Source organism: Phoxinus phoxinus, assembly GCF_949152265.1.
Source record: "Phoxinus phoxinus genome assembly, chromosome: 2".
NCBI lineage: Eukaryota > Metazoa > Chordata > Actinopteri > Cypriniformes > Leuciscidae > Phoxinus > Phoxinus phoxinus.
This window is the reverse complement of record NC_136877.1, coordinates 36,088,609-36,106,022: the sequence shown is the minus strand read 5'-3', so window position 1 is coordinate 36,106,022 and position 17,414 is coordinate 36,088,609. Positions and strand designations below refer to the sequence as shown.

Below are 17,414 nucleotides of genomic sequence, written 5' to 3'. Positions count from 1 at the left end.
CACTGAGCTGAAACATCACACTATTGTAGTTTTTAGAGCTGCTTTGCTGCAGAATTTCTATTTATTTCATATTTGCATCATTGATTTAAATGTCTGTTTATTGCTGTGAAGCTGCTTTGAAACAATAAAGCGCTATATAAATTAAGGCGACTTGACTTTATTCAGTGGAACACAACATAATATATTTTAAAGAATGTTGCTATACTGTTTTTGTCCTTACAATAATAGTCAGTGGGGTCCAAAATAACACTGAACCCCCACTGACTGAACCCTATTGACAATTTTTTTTGCACAAAGCATCTTCCTTTTTGTTCCACTGAAGAAAGATTTGCAATCAAAAGGTTCATTTTTGGATGAACTATCCCTTTAAGACTTATGGTAAAGTCTAAGACGGATTGTGGCTGGTCCTGTAAACTGGTTGGAGGCATCATTTATTTAGTCATATGGACTGCTGGTCACTCTGACTAACATCAGTTCCTAATCACCACGTCTCCGAGCCTGGGAATGCAATCCCTCTGTTTACACAAGATATCCCTCTCCCTTGCCACAACTCATCAGACTGTTCACGCCATGCACTGAGGGGCAGAGCTGCCCAGCAGCAAGACTCAGAACTGGCTTGAGTCCTAGAAGTATTAACAGTTTAGTGACTCTTGGATGTTGTGGTTTCATTTGAATTTGAAGAGGAGGATATGACAGCTTGCTGAGTCAAATGCATGTGACTCGGTGTGTATATGCAAGAGAGAGAGAGAGAGAGAGAGAGAGAGAGAGAGAGAGAGAGAGAGAGAGAGAGAGAGAGAGAGAGAGAGAGAGAGAGAGAGAGAGAGAGAGAGAGAGAGAGAGAGAGAGAGAGAGAAAAAGAATGAGGCAGGGAGGGTTTGGGTCTACCTTAGTTGCCAGTCCATTAGGGGTGGCACTATTTCGAAAAAGCTACCCGGTCTCTCCCTAATGTCTTTGGTACTCCAATAGAGTGCTTGAGTTGCACTGTCACGTCTAGACTATTTTTGGTTGTCTCATATCTGCTGAATTTGGTCAGCTCTATCATTGTTTCACACACCAAACCACATTTGATGGATTGTCATAAGTCATCCATCTTAGCTGTGCATTTGTATCTCTTCCAAAGAAACGAATGTGTTGGGAGATTTATGTGAAATTACACAGTACTCCCTGCTGCTGCAACAGTGCAGCCTAACTCCAAAACCGCATGACATTTATGAATTTAAGTGCACACAGTGATAGAAGATTCGACATGATAAGTTCAGGTAACAAAAGCATAAGAAAAATGTTGAATAAGACCAGCAGTTTACCTTTAAATATAGAAAACCTAAAATTGTAGACGAAGCTGGTGTGGTCCACTGTGTAAGATTGTGCACATGACTCAAGGCTCTCATTTCTCATTTGTTCAATTGTGGAGTAGACTGAACAGGTTACCTAGGAGACAAGCTAAATGGTAAGGACAGACACTGAGCTTATAGCTGTACGAGTAAGAAGACAGTACAGCATGATACAGAAGTATAAGAATCTTTCTCTTTGGTATAGATAAAACACTGTTTTATATTTACACAAGTTCTCCACGGCAGGAATTCTGTTATTTCTAACAGGGTGCAGTTGGTGAATGAATACCACCAAAGTGATCAAAGCAACATTATAACTTTGAATCTCTATCAGGGTGCACAATAGAGTGAATGGTTCAAAAGAATATCATTATAAGTAAAAAGAGGATGGAAAAGACTTTACCCGTGACTGAAAAATATCCTTTTGATAACTAACTCCTGTCTAAGAGCACAACTGCTCATTAAACTGCATTTGATGCCAGTCTGCCGTAACTTTACTAGAGATTTCATGGATGCCTGAGCTCAGCTCTGGCCCTTGCTGATCTACCTCTAATCCCCTGTAATTTCCTTTGAGCATTAATTATTCTCCTCAATTTGAAGGACTATCTAAGTTTGGGAGTCCCAGAAAACCAGAAACCTATCACCTGATTGGCTGCACTTATTCAACTATTATACATTTTTAACTTAAGGTTATAAAATGTTGCTGATGTATTTTCATATATTTATTCATATAAAAAATATATATTTTTGTTAGTGGCGAACTATAAATGAAAGTACAGATTCTTGATTTGTCTTAATTTTAAATAGTCACATGACCTGTTTGCTCCTCTGAAACTGTATGAATTTCTTTCTTCTGCTAAACACAAAAGAAGATATTTTGAAGAATGTCAGTAACCAAACAGTTGATGGGCCCCATTGACTTCCATAGTATTTTCTTTTTCCTACTATGGAAGTCAATGGGGTCCATCAACTGGTTGGTTAGCCTACCAACATTCTTCAAAATATCTTCGCCTACCGACATTCTTCAAAACATCTTCCTTTGTGTTCAGCATAAGCAAGACATTCATACAGGTTTGAAACAACTTGGGTGAGTAAATTACAGAATTTTCAAGAGAAAATTCAGATTTTTAATTTTTAAGATAACTATTCCTTTAAACATACAGATTGAAGTACATATTTTGGACATATATGGTATAAGGACCTAATATTTTTTTTATTATAATAGATTAGTCTGTATCATATAATGTAAACATGCTGGTCACATTTATGACAGGTGGAAAACCATTTTGTATAGGCCTAAGTAATTAACTAAAAAAACAAAAAGCCTAGGCTATATAATTAAGCTACTAATTCAAATTCTAAAATTGTACATTTCAAAGTAATAGCCTATTAGCCTACATTAAATAAAGTTACATTAGGCCTACAGTAAATGACATGTGAATTTACCCTATCATTTTAGTCCTCCACAATTCCCTGATATAAAACACAAAAACACTTTCTGGCTCTTGTTTACCAGCTGAGCAATTGTGACTGTTAGCTTCCCACTGGATACAATTGAGTCCAGAGTTCGTCGGATAAAGAGAGCACCTCTAGTTTGGCGTGTGTGTGTGTGTGTGTGTGTGTGTGTGTGTGTGTGTGTGTGTGTGTGTGTGTGTGTGTGTTAGAGGTGTGGCTCCAGTCAATGGTTTGAGGAGGAGGAGGAGTGTCGAGTGTCTCAGTCAGCGCAGCGGTAGATCCATGAGCAAAGAAATCAGCGGCTGAATGTTATACTGTTAACCGGGACTGAGAGGAAGGAAACATGCTGGAATACAAATCTAAAGGCTAATTTCCAAATCTCATCAACTGGCAGTTCGGAGAGAGGTGTATTGGCTTTAGTGGTAAGTTACGTAGGATAAACAATAAGTTAAAGGGGGGGCTGTGGGTAGACCAAGAGGTGCGATCTAGGATTCAGTATTGTTCGTATATATGAATATGTAGGACTGACCACGTTTATCTGTTGAATGCTGGGTGCTTAAAATCACCTGTTGCAAAACATCACTTTTTACTATCAGTCAGTAATTTATTTTCGTTTAACATAAGCTATATGGTGTATTAGGATTCAGGCTGTATATCGTGTATTTGTAGTGGTATTAGAGGGTGGGTGAGTTAGTTGGGGGTGGGTGGTAGTAGGTGGGTGGGAAATGGGCTCAAATAAACAAGGTGGTGCTGGATTGTGCGCATGTGTTATCAGTCACCGCAAAGTAAAGCTCGAGAGCTTACAAGTAGCCTACTTGTGAGGGAGAATAACGTTAAAAATGTAGGTGAACTATGGAAAAGTAGTCATTTTTGTGAGAGGGGGTGCTGATAAAAGCTGTAGGCTATTTTTTATGTGCGTCCCTCTGTAAATGTATCAAAAAACGTACACTATTATTGCGACTTTTATAGGCTATCAGTGGTGGTGTAGGCGTTGCTTTTCATGTTTTTTCATAATCATCACGTGGAGCAGATCATCATTAAAATTGGGGCAGTGGTTTTAAGTTTACAGCAATGACCACTGCATTTAAAGTAAAGCAATGTTCTGATAACAAACTATAGTTATAGATTTTAGATTTTGATCAAATTAGGTCTGTGTCACTGTTGGGAAAACCAACCCTACTAGACCTTCATCAAGAAGATCTAAGTAAATCGCTGCCCATCAGTTGGTAGTCCAGCAATCCGTTAACTACAGTTTGGGCCAGCCACGTCGACTGCAAATGACCAGCATTGTCCAGCCTGAAACCATGTAAAACCAACCGCTATCACAACGCTAGTCCAATGATTCATGACCATAAGCCAGTTCTAAACAATTAAAAAATAACTGTAAAAATCATATTTGGTTAAACTGGAAAAGTACATAAAGCAGACCCTCATAAATAATCATTTTGATACTGAAGCTTACTATTCACTATGAATATGTCAGGCAAATGAAAGCATGCACAGAACGAACAAAGACTATTACATTGTTTACTTGGATATTTAAAGGGCAGTTAATATTGAAATGTACTTGTCCCACGTTTGCTGAACCCATCCTATAACATGTGAATTTCCCTTGTTTCAATGTCAAAGATACTTCAATCAAGTAGTGCATTCATTAACATTGATTGATATTAATAATTTTAATTAAGAGTGGGATCTGAAAACTGATATCATCTTGCTTAATTGTGTCGGGTGGACTTTTAACTTTGTTTACGCTTCAGATCATGTGACTTTGCAGTGTAGTATGAGGGAGGTTTGATAATGATTAACATGTAAGATAACAATTTAAATTAAATTAGTGATCAAGACATTTTTTTCCACAAAAGACAATTTTAGTTACAGAATAAAAAAACAAGTACCGTAATCTAAACCGTGAGATAGATACGTGGTAATATTTTCAGTCTAAGACTAAAGATTGCTAAAAAAATAAATAATAATAATAATAAAAACAGGTTAAAACTGTAGTTCCTCTAGGTGGTTAGATGAGAGAAGAGAGCACATGAAAGCAGACCTTTATTGTTTACATAAACTCTGCTCTCTTTAGAACACCATCAGCCTTTTGGATCAAAGACTACGAGGACTAGAGAATGAATACCTTGTATGTCCTATCAAAGAACCTTTTGATGTTTATATTATTTGGTAAAGATAGTGTGAGTTCTCCTGTTTTGAGTCAGTAGGGAGTCAACAAATGATAAAGCTCTCCATTTGGTTTATCACTTTGCCAGAGGAAAAGCCATGGACTCACTATGTAAAGGGAAGTAGTAAAAGAAAAAGACCAATGGTGTACTGCATTCTTCTAACTAGTATAATAAAAGTGTTAGGGGAAAGATACTAGGCAGCTTGTAAATTTTATTGCACATATCAGAGATCTTTTTGAAGTAAAATATAACAAGTTTGACCTCGGTATCTGTGCCATTCTTCTCTAGATGTAATGTTTGGCACAATGTTCAATTGTCTATGGCGACGACAATGAGACGCTTCATTAAAGGGTTAGTTCACCCAAAAATGAAAATTCTGTCAGTAATTACTCACCCTCATGTTGTTCCAACCCAGTAAGACTTTCGTTTATCTTCTGAACACAAATTAAGATATTTTTGATGAAATCTGAGAGTGGTCTCACTCCTCCATAGGCTTCCATTGTAATTGAAACTTGCAGGCCCAGACATTTAGTAAAAATATTGTTAAAATAGTCCAAGTGACTACAGTGTTTACTGTTTATCAACCTTAAGTTGATCAAAAACAAAAATAACAACTTTATTCATGAGGGTGAACAACATGAGGGTGAGTAATTTCTGACAGAATTTTAATTTTTATGTGAACTAACCCTTTCAGAGTGTCCTAAGAATGAAAGATTTTACTGTATGTTTACACTTGTTCACAAAGTTACATCACACTTTTAATCAATCATAATCTTGAGTACAAAAATCCTGATTCAGGTCAAATTATTAATCCCCCTTTCAAGTCGTCATCTTTTGAGATCATGCATGTCAGATCATTTCAAGATTTATGGAGGGTCATTAATTTGCAAAAGTTCTCATAGTAAGGGACGTTTTTTTATAGAGCCATATTTTTTGTGTGTGTACATGACTGGTCTGCTATAGCAGTAGTATATGAAAGTGTACGCAGCATGATATATTTTTTATCTCTGTCTTTAATCATTTAGTAGTGCCTGTCTTCCAATTCTGACTCTTGAGTCTTAGCAGGAGCACAGGGCAGTTATGTGACATCTGCAGGCTGTATGGGTGTTTGTGTACATCTTGTACTTATGTCAGTACCACATGCATTTAGGTGGAACTTTGTTACATGTATGCACGATTTAGGCTATATTGCTGATGTATACATCTGTAGTTATATGTTTACATGGCCAAACTTTGGGCTGTTTAATGGTCTACTCTAAACTGCATTTTATGGTTTGCAATGCTAAAGACAAAATGGTCACCTGAATGACCTGATCTAACTGGCAGTTTATTTACTGGCAGTCCAGATTCGGAATTGACTGTTGATTTTAATTTTCTCCAAAATAATAATAAATAAATAATACAAATATTAAAAATAAATAGAAATTGAGAACATAAGTGCGAGCAGTGTGGAATTTTGTAATTTTATTTGTGTGTTGTGTTTGAGGCTACAGAGACTACACAGCCTTCCTGTTTTCAGGACATACCACCCTTAAAAGCTGATCTGGCCAAAAGGGAGGAGTTGATGCATTTCCAAATTCTGTTTGGATAAAGTCATGCAGAGGAGGACATTAGATTCAGCCTCTTTCCCACAAAAACACTGAAGCATGTGCTGTGGATGTTGAGATCAGCCTCATTTGAACTGAGAAACATCTATGAGTTGACTTGAGTTCTTTAACTCATGGTTGTAGCAAAATTAAATTATTCTTATTATTCCCTCCCAGGGAGGCCACATCATTCAGTCTGTTCGTTTCTGTTTAATCATGTGATTTAAATGTGCTTCTGTTTCTCCCTCTGCAGATTCCAGACGGACTAATTGGAGTTTGCTACGTGGATAGTCTCTATTAGGAGGAATGTGTTAAAATAAGTGTGTGTTTGCCCACAAGGATCTGATATCTCTCCACCTTTGACCTCTTTGAGGGCATAATTGCAGTATGGCAAGGTCTCGGTGACCTTAAGTATCCATGAAAGAATCAACGACAGGGTGTAAACATTTCATTTGAATACCAAAGATACCTGGAATATTACAATCTTCAATTGCAAAGCAGTTGACCATGGCGACCAAATGGAAAGTCGAATGGAAAGTATCCATGGAAACCACAAACTCTCTATGGCTCTTGGTTTGGACCATATGGATTTTTTTGGCTGGAGTTTTACAAGCAACCGTGGTTAATGAAGATGATGTCACAGCACGCATCAGTTTCTCATACAGTAAGTGCATGAGTTATTTAGTTATTCAGCAGATGCTTTCTTATCCAAAGCTACACTTCACGTACTACTGTAAAGGCCCGTTCACACCTACGAATGAAAACTATAATGATAAAGATATAGTTCTAAAAAATGTCTAAATATAAAAGAAGGTAACACTTTAATTAGATGGTCCCCTTTAGACATTTTGTTGACAATAAAGTATGTTACACCTTCATGTTAACTAACTCTCATTATTAGTAGATAATGAGTATTAGTAGACTGTCTGCTCATTATCTGCTAACACTTTATTTTGATGGTTCCCCAACACGCATTCTACTGACGTAAGTAACTGTGCAAGTACCGGTACATGTAAATGTATTCTGCTAACCAGAACCCCTTATTCTACCTACTCCTAACAGTCAACTAACTCCTAATACTCAACTAATACTCTAATGAGAGTTAGTTGACATGTAGGTGCAATGCTACTTATACCCAAGAGAATGTCGAAATAAAGTCTAACCTAAAAGAATAGCAGGTCAAGAACTATAACGATAACCGCACAGATAAACGATATTGTTGGAATCACTTTCAGAGTCCCCTTTTCCAGCTGATGAAGGAATCCATCCTGCTTGAAAGAGCTCGAGCATTTTAAGTGGCAACAATATTATACAGGGTTCCTACGCAGTTTGGAAAAGTATGGAATTTGATTTGAGCAATTTCCAGGTCTGGGAAGGTATGGAAAAAAGAAAGCAGATTATGGAATTTAATGAAAAGTATCATACAAGAAGTGTGTTTTCATGGCAGCTGTTTAGTGATTCTTTAGTGATTGTCAAACACGACTGTCACTATTGCGCATCAGCCCATTTTGGCGGTGTGGTTTCTTGGCCGCCACAGAGTACCGGTATGCATTAATGTTAAAGCAGACCTAAGGCTTTGTAATATAATGTACTTCCTTAACGAAAGCCAATTTTTGAACACTATTTTTTACAATACCAGTTTTTTTTATAGACCCTTGGGTAGGACAATGCACACAGGCGTATTGTGCCATCAGCCAATTCTATGTCATGGTTTCTCTGCCTCCACAGAGGATGCGTTAAATTGGACATTTTTTTTATTTTAGGGGCTCTGTATGTTGTCACTATGTTGACCCCTGAGGAAATTAAAAATATTTACTGTACTATATACCACAGTTAAAGCTGAAAATAATGCTGTATGAACCATTTATGTTAAATATGGTCTGAAAATCTACAGAGAGGATTGGAAATTTTAGTCTGGAAAAGTATGGAATTTTGAAATTAAAAAAATGTGTAGGAACTCTTACCAAGGCTGCATTTATTTGATCAGAAATACAGTAAAAACAATAATATTGTGAAATATTAAAACAATATAAACTCTTTTCTATTTTAAAGTATGATGGAAAAGATTCCTGTGATGGCAAAGCTGAATTTTCAGCATCATTACTCCAAGTCTTCAGTGTCACATGATCGTTTAGAAATCATTTTAATATGTTGATTTGGTGCTCAAGCAACTTTTCTTATTATTTATCAATGTTGTAGTATTAATGTCACAGTTGTGCTGCTTAATATTTTTGTGAAGGCATGGTATTATTTTTTCTTTGAAGAATAGAAAGTTAAAAAGAACAGCATTTGAAATGGAAATGTTGCATAAAATGGCATTTTATGCTCACGAAAGCAAGCAATGTCAGTAATGAGCACTGCATTCTGTGGAAGAAGCTCTGCTGGCCTCAGACTACCACTCATCTGCTATAATTTAGCTCAATTTTAGGGCTACTTGAACTGCCATGTTTCTTATTCCCGAAAGACCCATTACGAGACTGTTCCAAATGTTGCATTCACTCATCTTAGCCAAACACACAGGAGGGTTTAATCCTTGATTGTAAACATTTACAAGAGCTATTAGAACCATTTGCAAACCCTGGCTGGTGTACTGTATCAGAGTAACAGCCATACTCATTAATCATTTGAGGTTGAAATGCAAATGTAATGGTTGTACTTAGAACAAAACGGCTTGTAAAAGGTTTTATGTCAGTAAACACTGACGTTAGTGACCTCTGTGCCTTGCCAGGAAAACCTTCTGGACATGCGAACCGACATAATTTTAAAGGGTCGGCTTGTGTGCCAGGTTTGTGTAGTTTCTAAGGAGCACTCCATGTGAGGAATGCAAGATGCTTTCTGAATGTACTCTAAGACTTTATTTAGACACTGATTGAATATGCGAAACATCGGATAACATTGATTTTTGTTCTTTTTATGAGGTGTACGAAGTAATATTTTTGCCTCTGGGTGTGTTCAGATGCAGAAGGGCGATCAGTGAGAGAGTTCTCTGTGGATGGTGTGTATAACTATTCAACTCTTCTGCTGAGCCCAGATGAAAACAAGATCTACGTGGGAGCCAGGGAGAACATATTCTCTCTCAGCCTGGACAACATCAGTGTGACGTATCTACAGAAAACAGTAAGTGTGTGCGAGAATGTTTGTAGGAGTGCATTTTGATGGTACTCAGCGTTGTTTTGTCTCTTCTGCAGCTCACATGGAGCACTCCAGAAAGGAAGAGGAAGGAGTGTATCTTCAAGGGAAAGGACCCCAAGGTATAAGTGTGTTGCGGTTATTGTTAATATAAATGTGACGCAATATATTAAAACAACAAACTAAAAGATAATCTGCCTCCTATGTGTTTCAGACGGACTGTTTCAACTACATCAAGATTTTACTGCATTTGAACAGCACACACCTGTATGTGTGTGGAACATATGCCTTCAGCCCCATCTGCGCTTACATTGTGAGACATCTCTTCTTGTTTAAAAAAAAAAAAAACTATTTACAAATTAACTTCTTGGAAATGTACTCTCTATATGCATGTCAGATTCATATAGTTGTGGAAAACCTTGAGAATTTAAATTTAATGTCTCTAAAAATGTGGTATTACATAATAAATATGAATATAAAAGTGATTTTTTATCACTTAAAGTAAAACTAATCTGATATATGATAGTCATGAAGGTCTGTTGACAGCTTCTCTATGGTGTTATTTATTTTATTATTGTTGTTGTTTCACACAGTCATTGTGTATTTAAATAGCTTTTTCTAATGTATTTTTGAATAAAATAATATATAAGACAAAATACTGAGCTTTATGTCATTGACCCATTTGTGCAAGTGTGTCTTGTGTCATTTGATTTAACGAATGACGTGTTTGTGTTTTTCATGAAATTTGTAGAACATTTCAAGTTTCTCTCTGGAAAGAGATGAAAAGGGGGAAACCGTTATGGAGGATGCCCGTGGACGCTGTCCATTTAATCCAGAATACAGATCTACAGCTATTACAGTGGGTGAGTATACTCATGCAAAAACAATGCAATCTTTTTGTTTGAACTTCATATATAAACATCATGTTTGATGAAAAAGTTGATTAAGTGTTAGTGAGCACTTGAATGTTTTGTGTTATAGATGGGGAACTGTACACTGCTACTGTCAGTAACTTCCAGGGAAATGAGCCCACCATATATAGGAGTCTAGGGACTGGCACCCCTCTCAAAACGGAGAACTCTCTCAACTGGCTCCAGGGTAAATATATACAAACACACACACTTCCTCACAAGGGACCTTCTAAGAGATTAATATCTAAAAATAAATGCCAGCATCAGTGATTACAGAACCATGCTTTCTCACGCATGCTGGAAACAGAAAATTACTGACTGATTCTGATGTTAAATAAACAGTTGTACAGTTTTGTTTTCTGGAATATGGTAAATGAAATTGTGTGTGTGTGTGTGTGTGTGTGTGTGTGTGTGTGTGTGTGTGTGTGTGTGTGTGTGTGTGTGTGTGTGTGTGTGTGTGTGTGTGTGTGTGTGTGTGTGTGTGTGTGTGTGTGTGTGTGTGTGTGTGTGTGTGTGTGTGTGTGTGTGTGTGTGTGTGTGTGTGTGTGTGTGTGTGTGCGCGCGCTGTGGTCCGTCAGACCCAGCGTTTGTAGGTTCTGCTCACATTACAGGTCAAGACAGTGAGAGAAGTGATGATCAGATCTATTTTTTCTTCAGTGAGATGGGAAAGGAGTTCGACTTCTTTGATAACACCATAGTGTCCAGGATTGCACGTGTGTGTAAGGTAAGATGGAGTGTTTAAGCAGTTCACACAGTGTTGATAAAGTCAGCATAAACCTGAAAAGAAAAAAACACACGTACGTACAGACACACATACAGAAATCCCAATATATTCACTATCAGTATACACTAAGTATATTCATATCCTCTAAATATTCCTCATCTCACTCTCTTCAGCAGCACTAAAGGTCGAATTAAAATCGACTGTTTACTTTCTTTATACATGTTTCCTGCTGTTATACTGCAAAATCCATTAGTTCTCATTATATTGTATAGTCTTCATAATCTTTGAAGTGTAATAATTTGTTCTAGCTTTATATGAACTTTTTTTTGTTCACTTGTTCACTAGATATTGTTAACCAATAGCTAAATAGCCAGTCAACATTGCTCCATTCTTCATTTTGAGAGAACCCTATTGAGAAGCACAAATGATGGCAGGGACAGTACCTAGAAAGACATTGACTTAAAGGGGTAATTCACCACTTGGCAAGATGTGCTTTTAATAAAACTAGACGGTTTATGCAGTAGATAGCCTTTTTTTTAAATCAGTGCTACATGACTAGAGAAAACAGAGAAAAGGGGTGTTGTTGGTGGTCCCTTTACCAAACTATATTGTGGAGGGATGAGGGATACTAAAAAGCGGACGAAAAATTTGAAGTTTTGCCAGATGACATGTTGCATTATCCAGTGGACTTTAGCTGACAAATAAACCAGGAGATTTTGGTCCAGAAAACATGGGGAAAGAATACACATTGTTAATTTACATACTATTGGGATTGTAACAATACAAAGCTGTTTGAAAATCTGCACACTTGTCATTTAATTAGAAGTCATTGAGCCTAACAGATGAAACTGGCACATATTTACATATTTTTTTAGTAATTTGTTGGGACACTTCTGAAAACGGGACGTCTGGTCACCCTAGTTTCATGTTAATTTAGGAAGCAGATGAACAAGGTGAACCACAGAAGGCTGTGAACTCTGCCCTATTAATGTTCACATAATTACTTTCCCACCCGTTGAGTTGACGCTCCCTGACTTCCATGGGAGTACATTGATAATACCATGTTTGTTTGTTTTTTGACATGTACCAAGGCATTACAATATTATTATTTGAAATACCCTGGATAATTATATAAATTCTATAGTATATTCATATGATAATCGGTCAGTACTGTGCTATCACTATCTGAAACTGTCACTGTACCATTGGCACTGCAACAATACTTTCCCTCCAAAGATGAAACCAGGGCTAGAGTTCTGATGCCCCCTAGTGGTCCTTCAGAGTATTATAAAATATTGTAAGTGAGGAAAATATGTTGAAAGCGTTAAATCAGCTGCTTTTGTGTGTTTGTGTGTATAACCTCAGGAGGATCAAGGTGGAGAGAGAGTCCTGCAGAAGAAATGGACCACATTTCTTAAAGCTCAACTCTTGTGTTCGCTACCCGATGATGGTTTTCCTTTCAACATCATTCAGGATGTATATGTGCTTCCAGCCCAACGCAAGAAAGACACACTCCTCTATGCAGTGTTCACTTCTCAATGGTACGCGGAAAAATAGAGAGGGGCACAGGAAGATAAAGTTTTTCTGTCTTAATACTAGTAATACTATACTAATACTATATACTAGAAACTGTTTGCTCTAATTTAACACTGCAAATTCTAGAGTGTCTGTTCTAAAATGTTAACTTTTTTTCTAATTTGTTGCTTTATTTTTTGTAGGAGTAAAGGTCTAGCAGGCAGTTCAGCAGTGTGTGTATTCAGCATGGATCAGGTAGAACAAGCGTTTACTGGCCGTTACAAAGAGGTGAACCGAGAGACACAGCAGTGGTACACACACACTCACTCTGTACCTGAACCACGACCTGGAATGGTAAGATGACATGACACACACTCCCACATATACACTTTACCAGTTCTGTATAAGTGGATGATTTTATAGTTTCTGTGAAGCTTTTTGTGACGATTGTTTTTTTTTTCCCTTTCTACAGTGTATTACTAATGCTTCAAGGCAGCTGGGAATAGACTCATCCCTGGATATGCCAGATAAGGTACTAAACTTTGTGAAAGACCACTTCCTGATGGACAGACCTGTCAAAAGTCAGCCTGTGCTCTTCACGCACTCTGTGCACTACACACAAATCGCTGTACACCACGTGCAAGGCCTCCACAGAGCTTACGATGTGATGTTCATCGGCACAGGTATGTTGTGTTTTATGAGTGTCTGATTTTCTCTGATTTCAATTTCTTTTCTAATTAGCTGTTGATGTTGTGCTCTGCGATTTGACAGATGATGGACGTTTACAAAAGGCTGTGAATGTAGCTGGTACGATGCACATCATTGAGGAGATCCAACTGTTCACAGAAAAACAGCCTGTACAACACATTGAGCTGGATTCAGCTAAGGTGTGTGTGTGTGTGTGTGTGTGTGTGTGTGTGTGTGTGTGTGTGTGTGTGTGTGTGTGTGTGTGTGTGTGTGTGTGTGTGTGTGTGTGTGTGTGTGTGTGTGTGTGTGTGTGTGTGTGTGTGTGTGTGTGTGTGTGTGTGTGTGTGCGTGTGTGCGTGTGTGTGTGTGTGTGTGTGTGTGTGTGTGTGTGTGTGTGTGTGTGTGTGTGTCTATTAACTAATGTATTAAATGCCATGAACTAATGATGAAAAATACTTTTACTGCATTTATTAACCAAGGTTAAATCTTAATTTCTGCATATACTACATTTCATATTCATTAGCATGAATAATTAACAACAATCTGTGGTATATTTAACAAAGCTATTTTAATAAATGCTGTAAATTGATTATTACTTGTAGGTTCTTGATAACTAATGCATTAACTAATGTGATCAAAAAGTGTTACTGTTTATTTGTACTTATGAAAAGATGCATTCGTTTTATACACTAACCATTCAAAAGTTAGGGGTCAGTAAGATAGTTTAATGTATAAGTCATACACTATCGTCTTATACTTGCCAAAGCTATATTTAATTAGTTAAAAATACAGTACAAAATGCACTGTGATGGCAAAGTTGTATCATTTTATAACATTATAAATTAAAATACTGTCACTTTTGATTTGTTGAATGCATCCTCGTTCAGAAAAAAAAGGTACTTATTACTCGCCCTAAACTTTGGCACAGTAGTGTATTTGAATTACACATTTACTTGCACTTGTTCTCTACAAAGATTGTATTTCACTCTCTTACTCTCAATCCTCTCTCTCAACAAACAGGGTTTGTTATTTATGTCGTCACACTCTGGTATTGTGCAGTTGCCTGTAGCAAACTGCAGTTACCATAACAACTGTGGCGAGTGTGTTTTGGCCAGAGACCCATACTGTGCTTGGACAGGAACACACTGTACTGACGTCACACGAATCACACCACAAAAGTAAGTCTTCCCTGTTTTAAAAGATCTATTGAATGAATAATTTTCAGTACCAATACCAATATTTTTCCATCCTATGTGTGTTTCAGACAATGGCAGCAAGATATTGAGGAGGCTGACACTTCATCAAAATGCAACGGCACAATGTTCAGGGTGGACTCTGAAAGCTCAGGTAAACCTGCAAATCCTTGCATATACAAGATTCTTATCATCCGTCTGAATATGTTATAATATATTTTTCTTCTCTCTTTCTAGTGTCACCACGTTCTTTCCCAAATTCCCAAGCATCTAATTGTGAGATCATCATCGTCCCTGCTAACACCCTTCGCCTGCTGCCCTGCAACCTTCGCTCCAATCATGCCCACAGAGAATGGTTATACAAGCCAGATGTAGGTCACTTCCTGTTCCCCAGCCCAGATGGTGGATTGGTAGTCAGCGGCCGAGCAGGTGGAGATGAGGTCTTCTCTTGTTGGTCAGAAGAACGTGGCTTCTGGCAACTTTTGGCCAATTACTGTGTAAAGGCAGAGCCTTTATCCGAGACCACAAGCAATACTGGGCAGATGGGTGCACCTCTTATAATCCAAAGCATATCGTCGGACATCCTGTCCGGTGAATCGGCACGCTCTGCTCAACCTCGCATAAAGACGTATGGCACAGAGCTGGCAGTAGTGTGTGTTTTGTTAGCTGTGTGTGTGCTTTCGTTCGGGCTGTCGGTAGCCTATAGACACAGGGGCCGGATGAAGGAGGTACTGAGAGGGGGAGAACAAACTGGAGGAGCCCAAAAGAGCACAGTCAGGCCTGGGGAGAGTGTGCCCCTCAATGCTGGTGTGCTTCCAACCTCCCCATCCGACCACAAAAGCTACCAGACTTTGGAGGAAAACTGCGGTTACATAATTGCTCCATCAGAGACAAGCACGCAGCAAAACTCCAAAGAAGCACAGACACTCGCCCAAACGCCACAGAATGGGTTCAAAGAAAGTCATGTGGAGGTCAGTGACCTTAGCCCTCGCCCCCGGGTACGACTGGGCTCTGAGATCAGAGACTCTGTGGTGTAAAACATAGACATTGCCAATGAGTTAATATGATTTATGCATAAACAATCTAACAGTCTTAATGTTCACTCGGGCAGCTTTCATGAAGACTAAGCGTACTGAGCCCTGAGTATTAAGAATAGATGTGACGTGCTCAGTGTGCGAATTGCCAAATTTGAGTTATTCAAGACAATGCCCTCAAATCCACTCACACATCTTTTTCACTCTTTAATGTTAAACTTTAAGTTATGACACAGTTTATTGTGTTGAATAAGTGTTGGAACAGAGATGCCGTCAGAGACAACAACTGGAGAAAGAGTGGACCAGATGGATGAGCAGGAGAGAAATGGGCAACAAGCCTTCTTGTGTGACTGGTACTGGTGCTTTATCACTGCCAAGACTTGAGTAATTATGCTTCACTCAAGGTGGAAAAAAAAGGTTTTATATGTCTGTTTGTTTTACTTTGCCATTTTTGTGCAAAGATTAAATGCATATGTGTTTAATGAGGGTATCTTAAAAGCTGACTATGAAAACAATAGCCCATCCTCTGCAGATAGTCATTATACCAGCATTGAACACCAGGCAGTTCAAACCAGAGAGCTTGTTAGTGTCGCAGAACTTGGTAACTTTCTAAACATTTTTATTTATATCTTTTTTTTAATCAATTTTTAATTTCTTAGCCTTTTTTGGAATTAGTATGTTAGTGTTTTCTATTCTGTGATTCAAATGTGTTCTTATTAGTAAAGTGCCTGGTGTTAAATAATGGTATGATGTGAACGGAAATTTTAAATGCGAAAAAATGAATATTTGCTTTTAGATAAAATGTAGCAAGCGTGTATGAGCATCAAGAAACAATGTTTCTTAATGCTTTTGAATGTACATTTGAAGAGCACAGGTACGAGATTATGTCTTGCCACACAGGTTGGTGGTAATTGTGTTCGTGGATGGAGTCTAAACAGACAGAAACAAAGACAATGATACGGTACAATACAACAAAATTACAGTCGAAACGGTATTGTTGGCATTTGGTAAAGTGAGGTATACTGCAAGAGAAAAGAATGATACACATTGTGGATGAATTTGATGTAAATGCAGCATGTACAAGGAAATCATACGTGGCTAATACAGTGAGATCATTTGGAGAATCCAGTTGGAAAAGGCTGGAAACGTCTTAAAATTTGCAATCTGCTTTAGGGGTTTAAAAGAAAATGTAGAAGAACATGGTTACGTTAATGTGTCATCCAGACTTAAAACAAACCCTCTCTGACACAAACACTAACTTCACTATTATAGACTTCCACTTGGAAAAATCTTTTTAATCCACATTAACCGTAACATGTTTGATGTTGTTTAATCATGTGTTACATTCCACTGTGTTTTCAGCTTGTGTGTTTTGAATGGAAAATGTAAAGTAGATTGTGATTTTATATACTTTGACACTGTTATGCTGTTGTTTTACATTGTACATTCTCGCACTTTATTTTTTTCTACCAGTATTTGTAAGCTGTAAATGAGGTAGGCCACTGTCAACGTCATGGTTTCGTAGTCAAGATTTGTACATTAAAAGAAGTTGTAAAATAGGGCTGAAAGAGTGTCTCCACAGTCTGACATGCAAAATAAAATTTTGCATAAACTCGGTCAGTTGGAGTATCCATCTTTCGAATTAAGGTCATTTCATATGCAGTTGGGAGAG

At 37.8% G+C, this 17,414-nt stretch overlaps 1 protein-coding gene across 2 annotated transcripts; it reads left to right on the top strand.

Annotated features, from left to right (window-relative positions):
• The first annotated feature begins 2,910 nt into the window (after positions 1-2,910).
• sema4bb (sema domain, immunoglobulin domain (Ig), transmembrane domain (TM) and short cytoplasmic domain, (semaphorin) 4Bb) lies at positions 2,911-17,359 on the top strand. Of its 2 annotated transcripts, none has more exons than XM_079588446.1 (15): positions 2,911-3,208; positions 6,803-7,213; positions 9,506-9,666; positions 9,738-9,800; positions 9,893-9,991; positions 10,430-10,541; positions 10,660-10,776; positions 11,168-11,313; positions 12,679-12,854; positions 13,032-13,182; positions 13,301-13,511; positions 13,600-13,715; positions 14,536-14,693; positions 14,780-14,862; positions 14,946-17,359. In XM_079588446.1, exons 2-15 carry the CDS (start codon positions 7,057-7,059, stop codon positions 15,743-15,745), a joined length of 2,550 nt encoding a protein of 849 aa, XP_079444572.1. In that variant the 5' UTR covers positions 2,911-3,208; positions 6,803-7,056; the 3' UTR covers positions 15,746-17,359. The 2 variants fall into 2 exon arrangements, with proteins under 2 accessions (XP_079444572.1, XP_079444573.1); XM_079588447.1 differs by lacking the exon at positions 2,911-3,208 and adding an exon at positions 6,582-6,686.
• Positions 17,360-17,414: the final 55 nt, after the last annotated feature.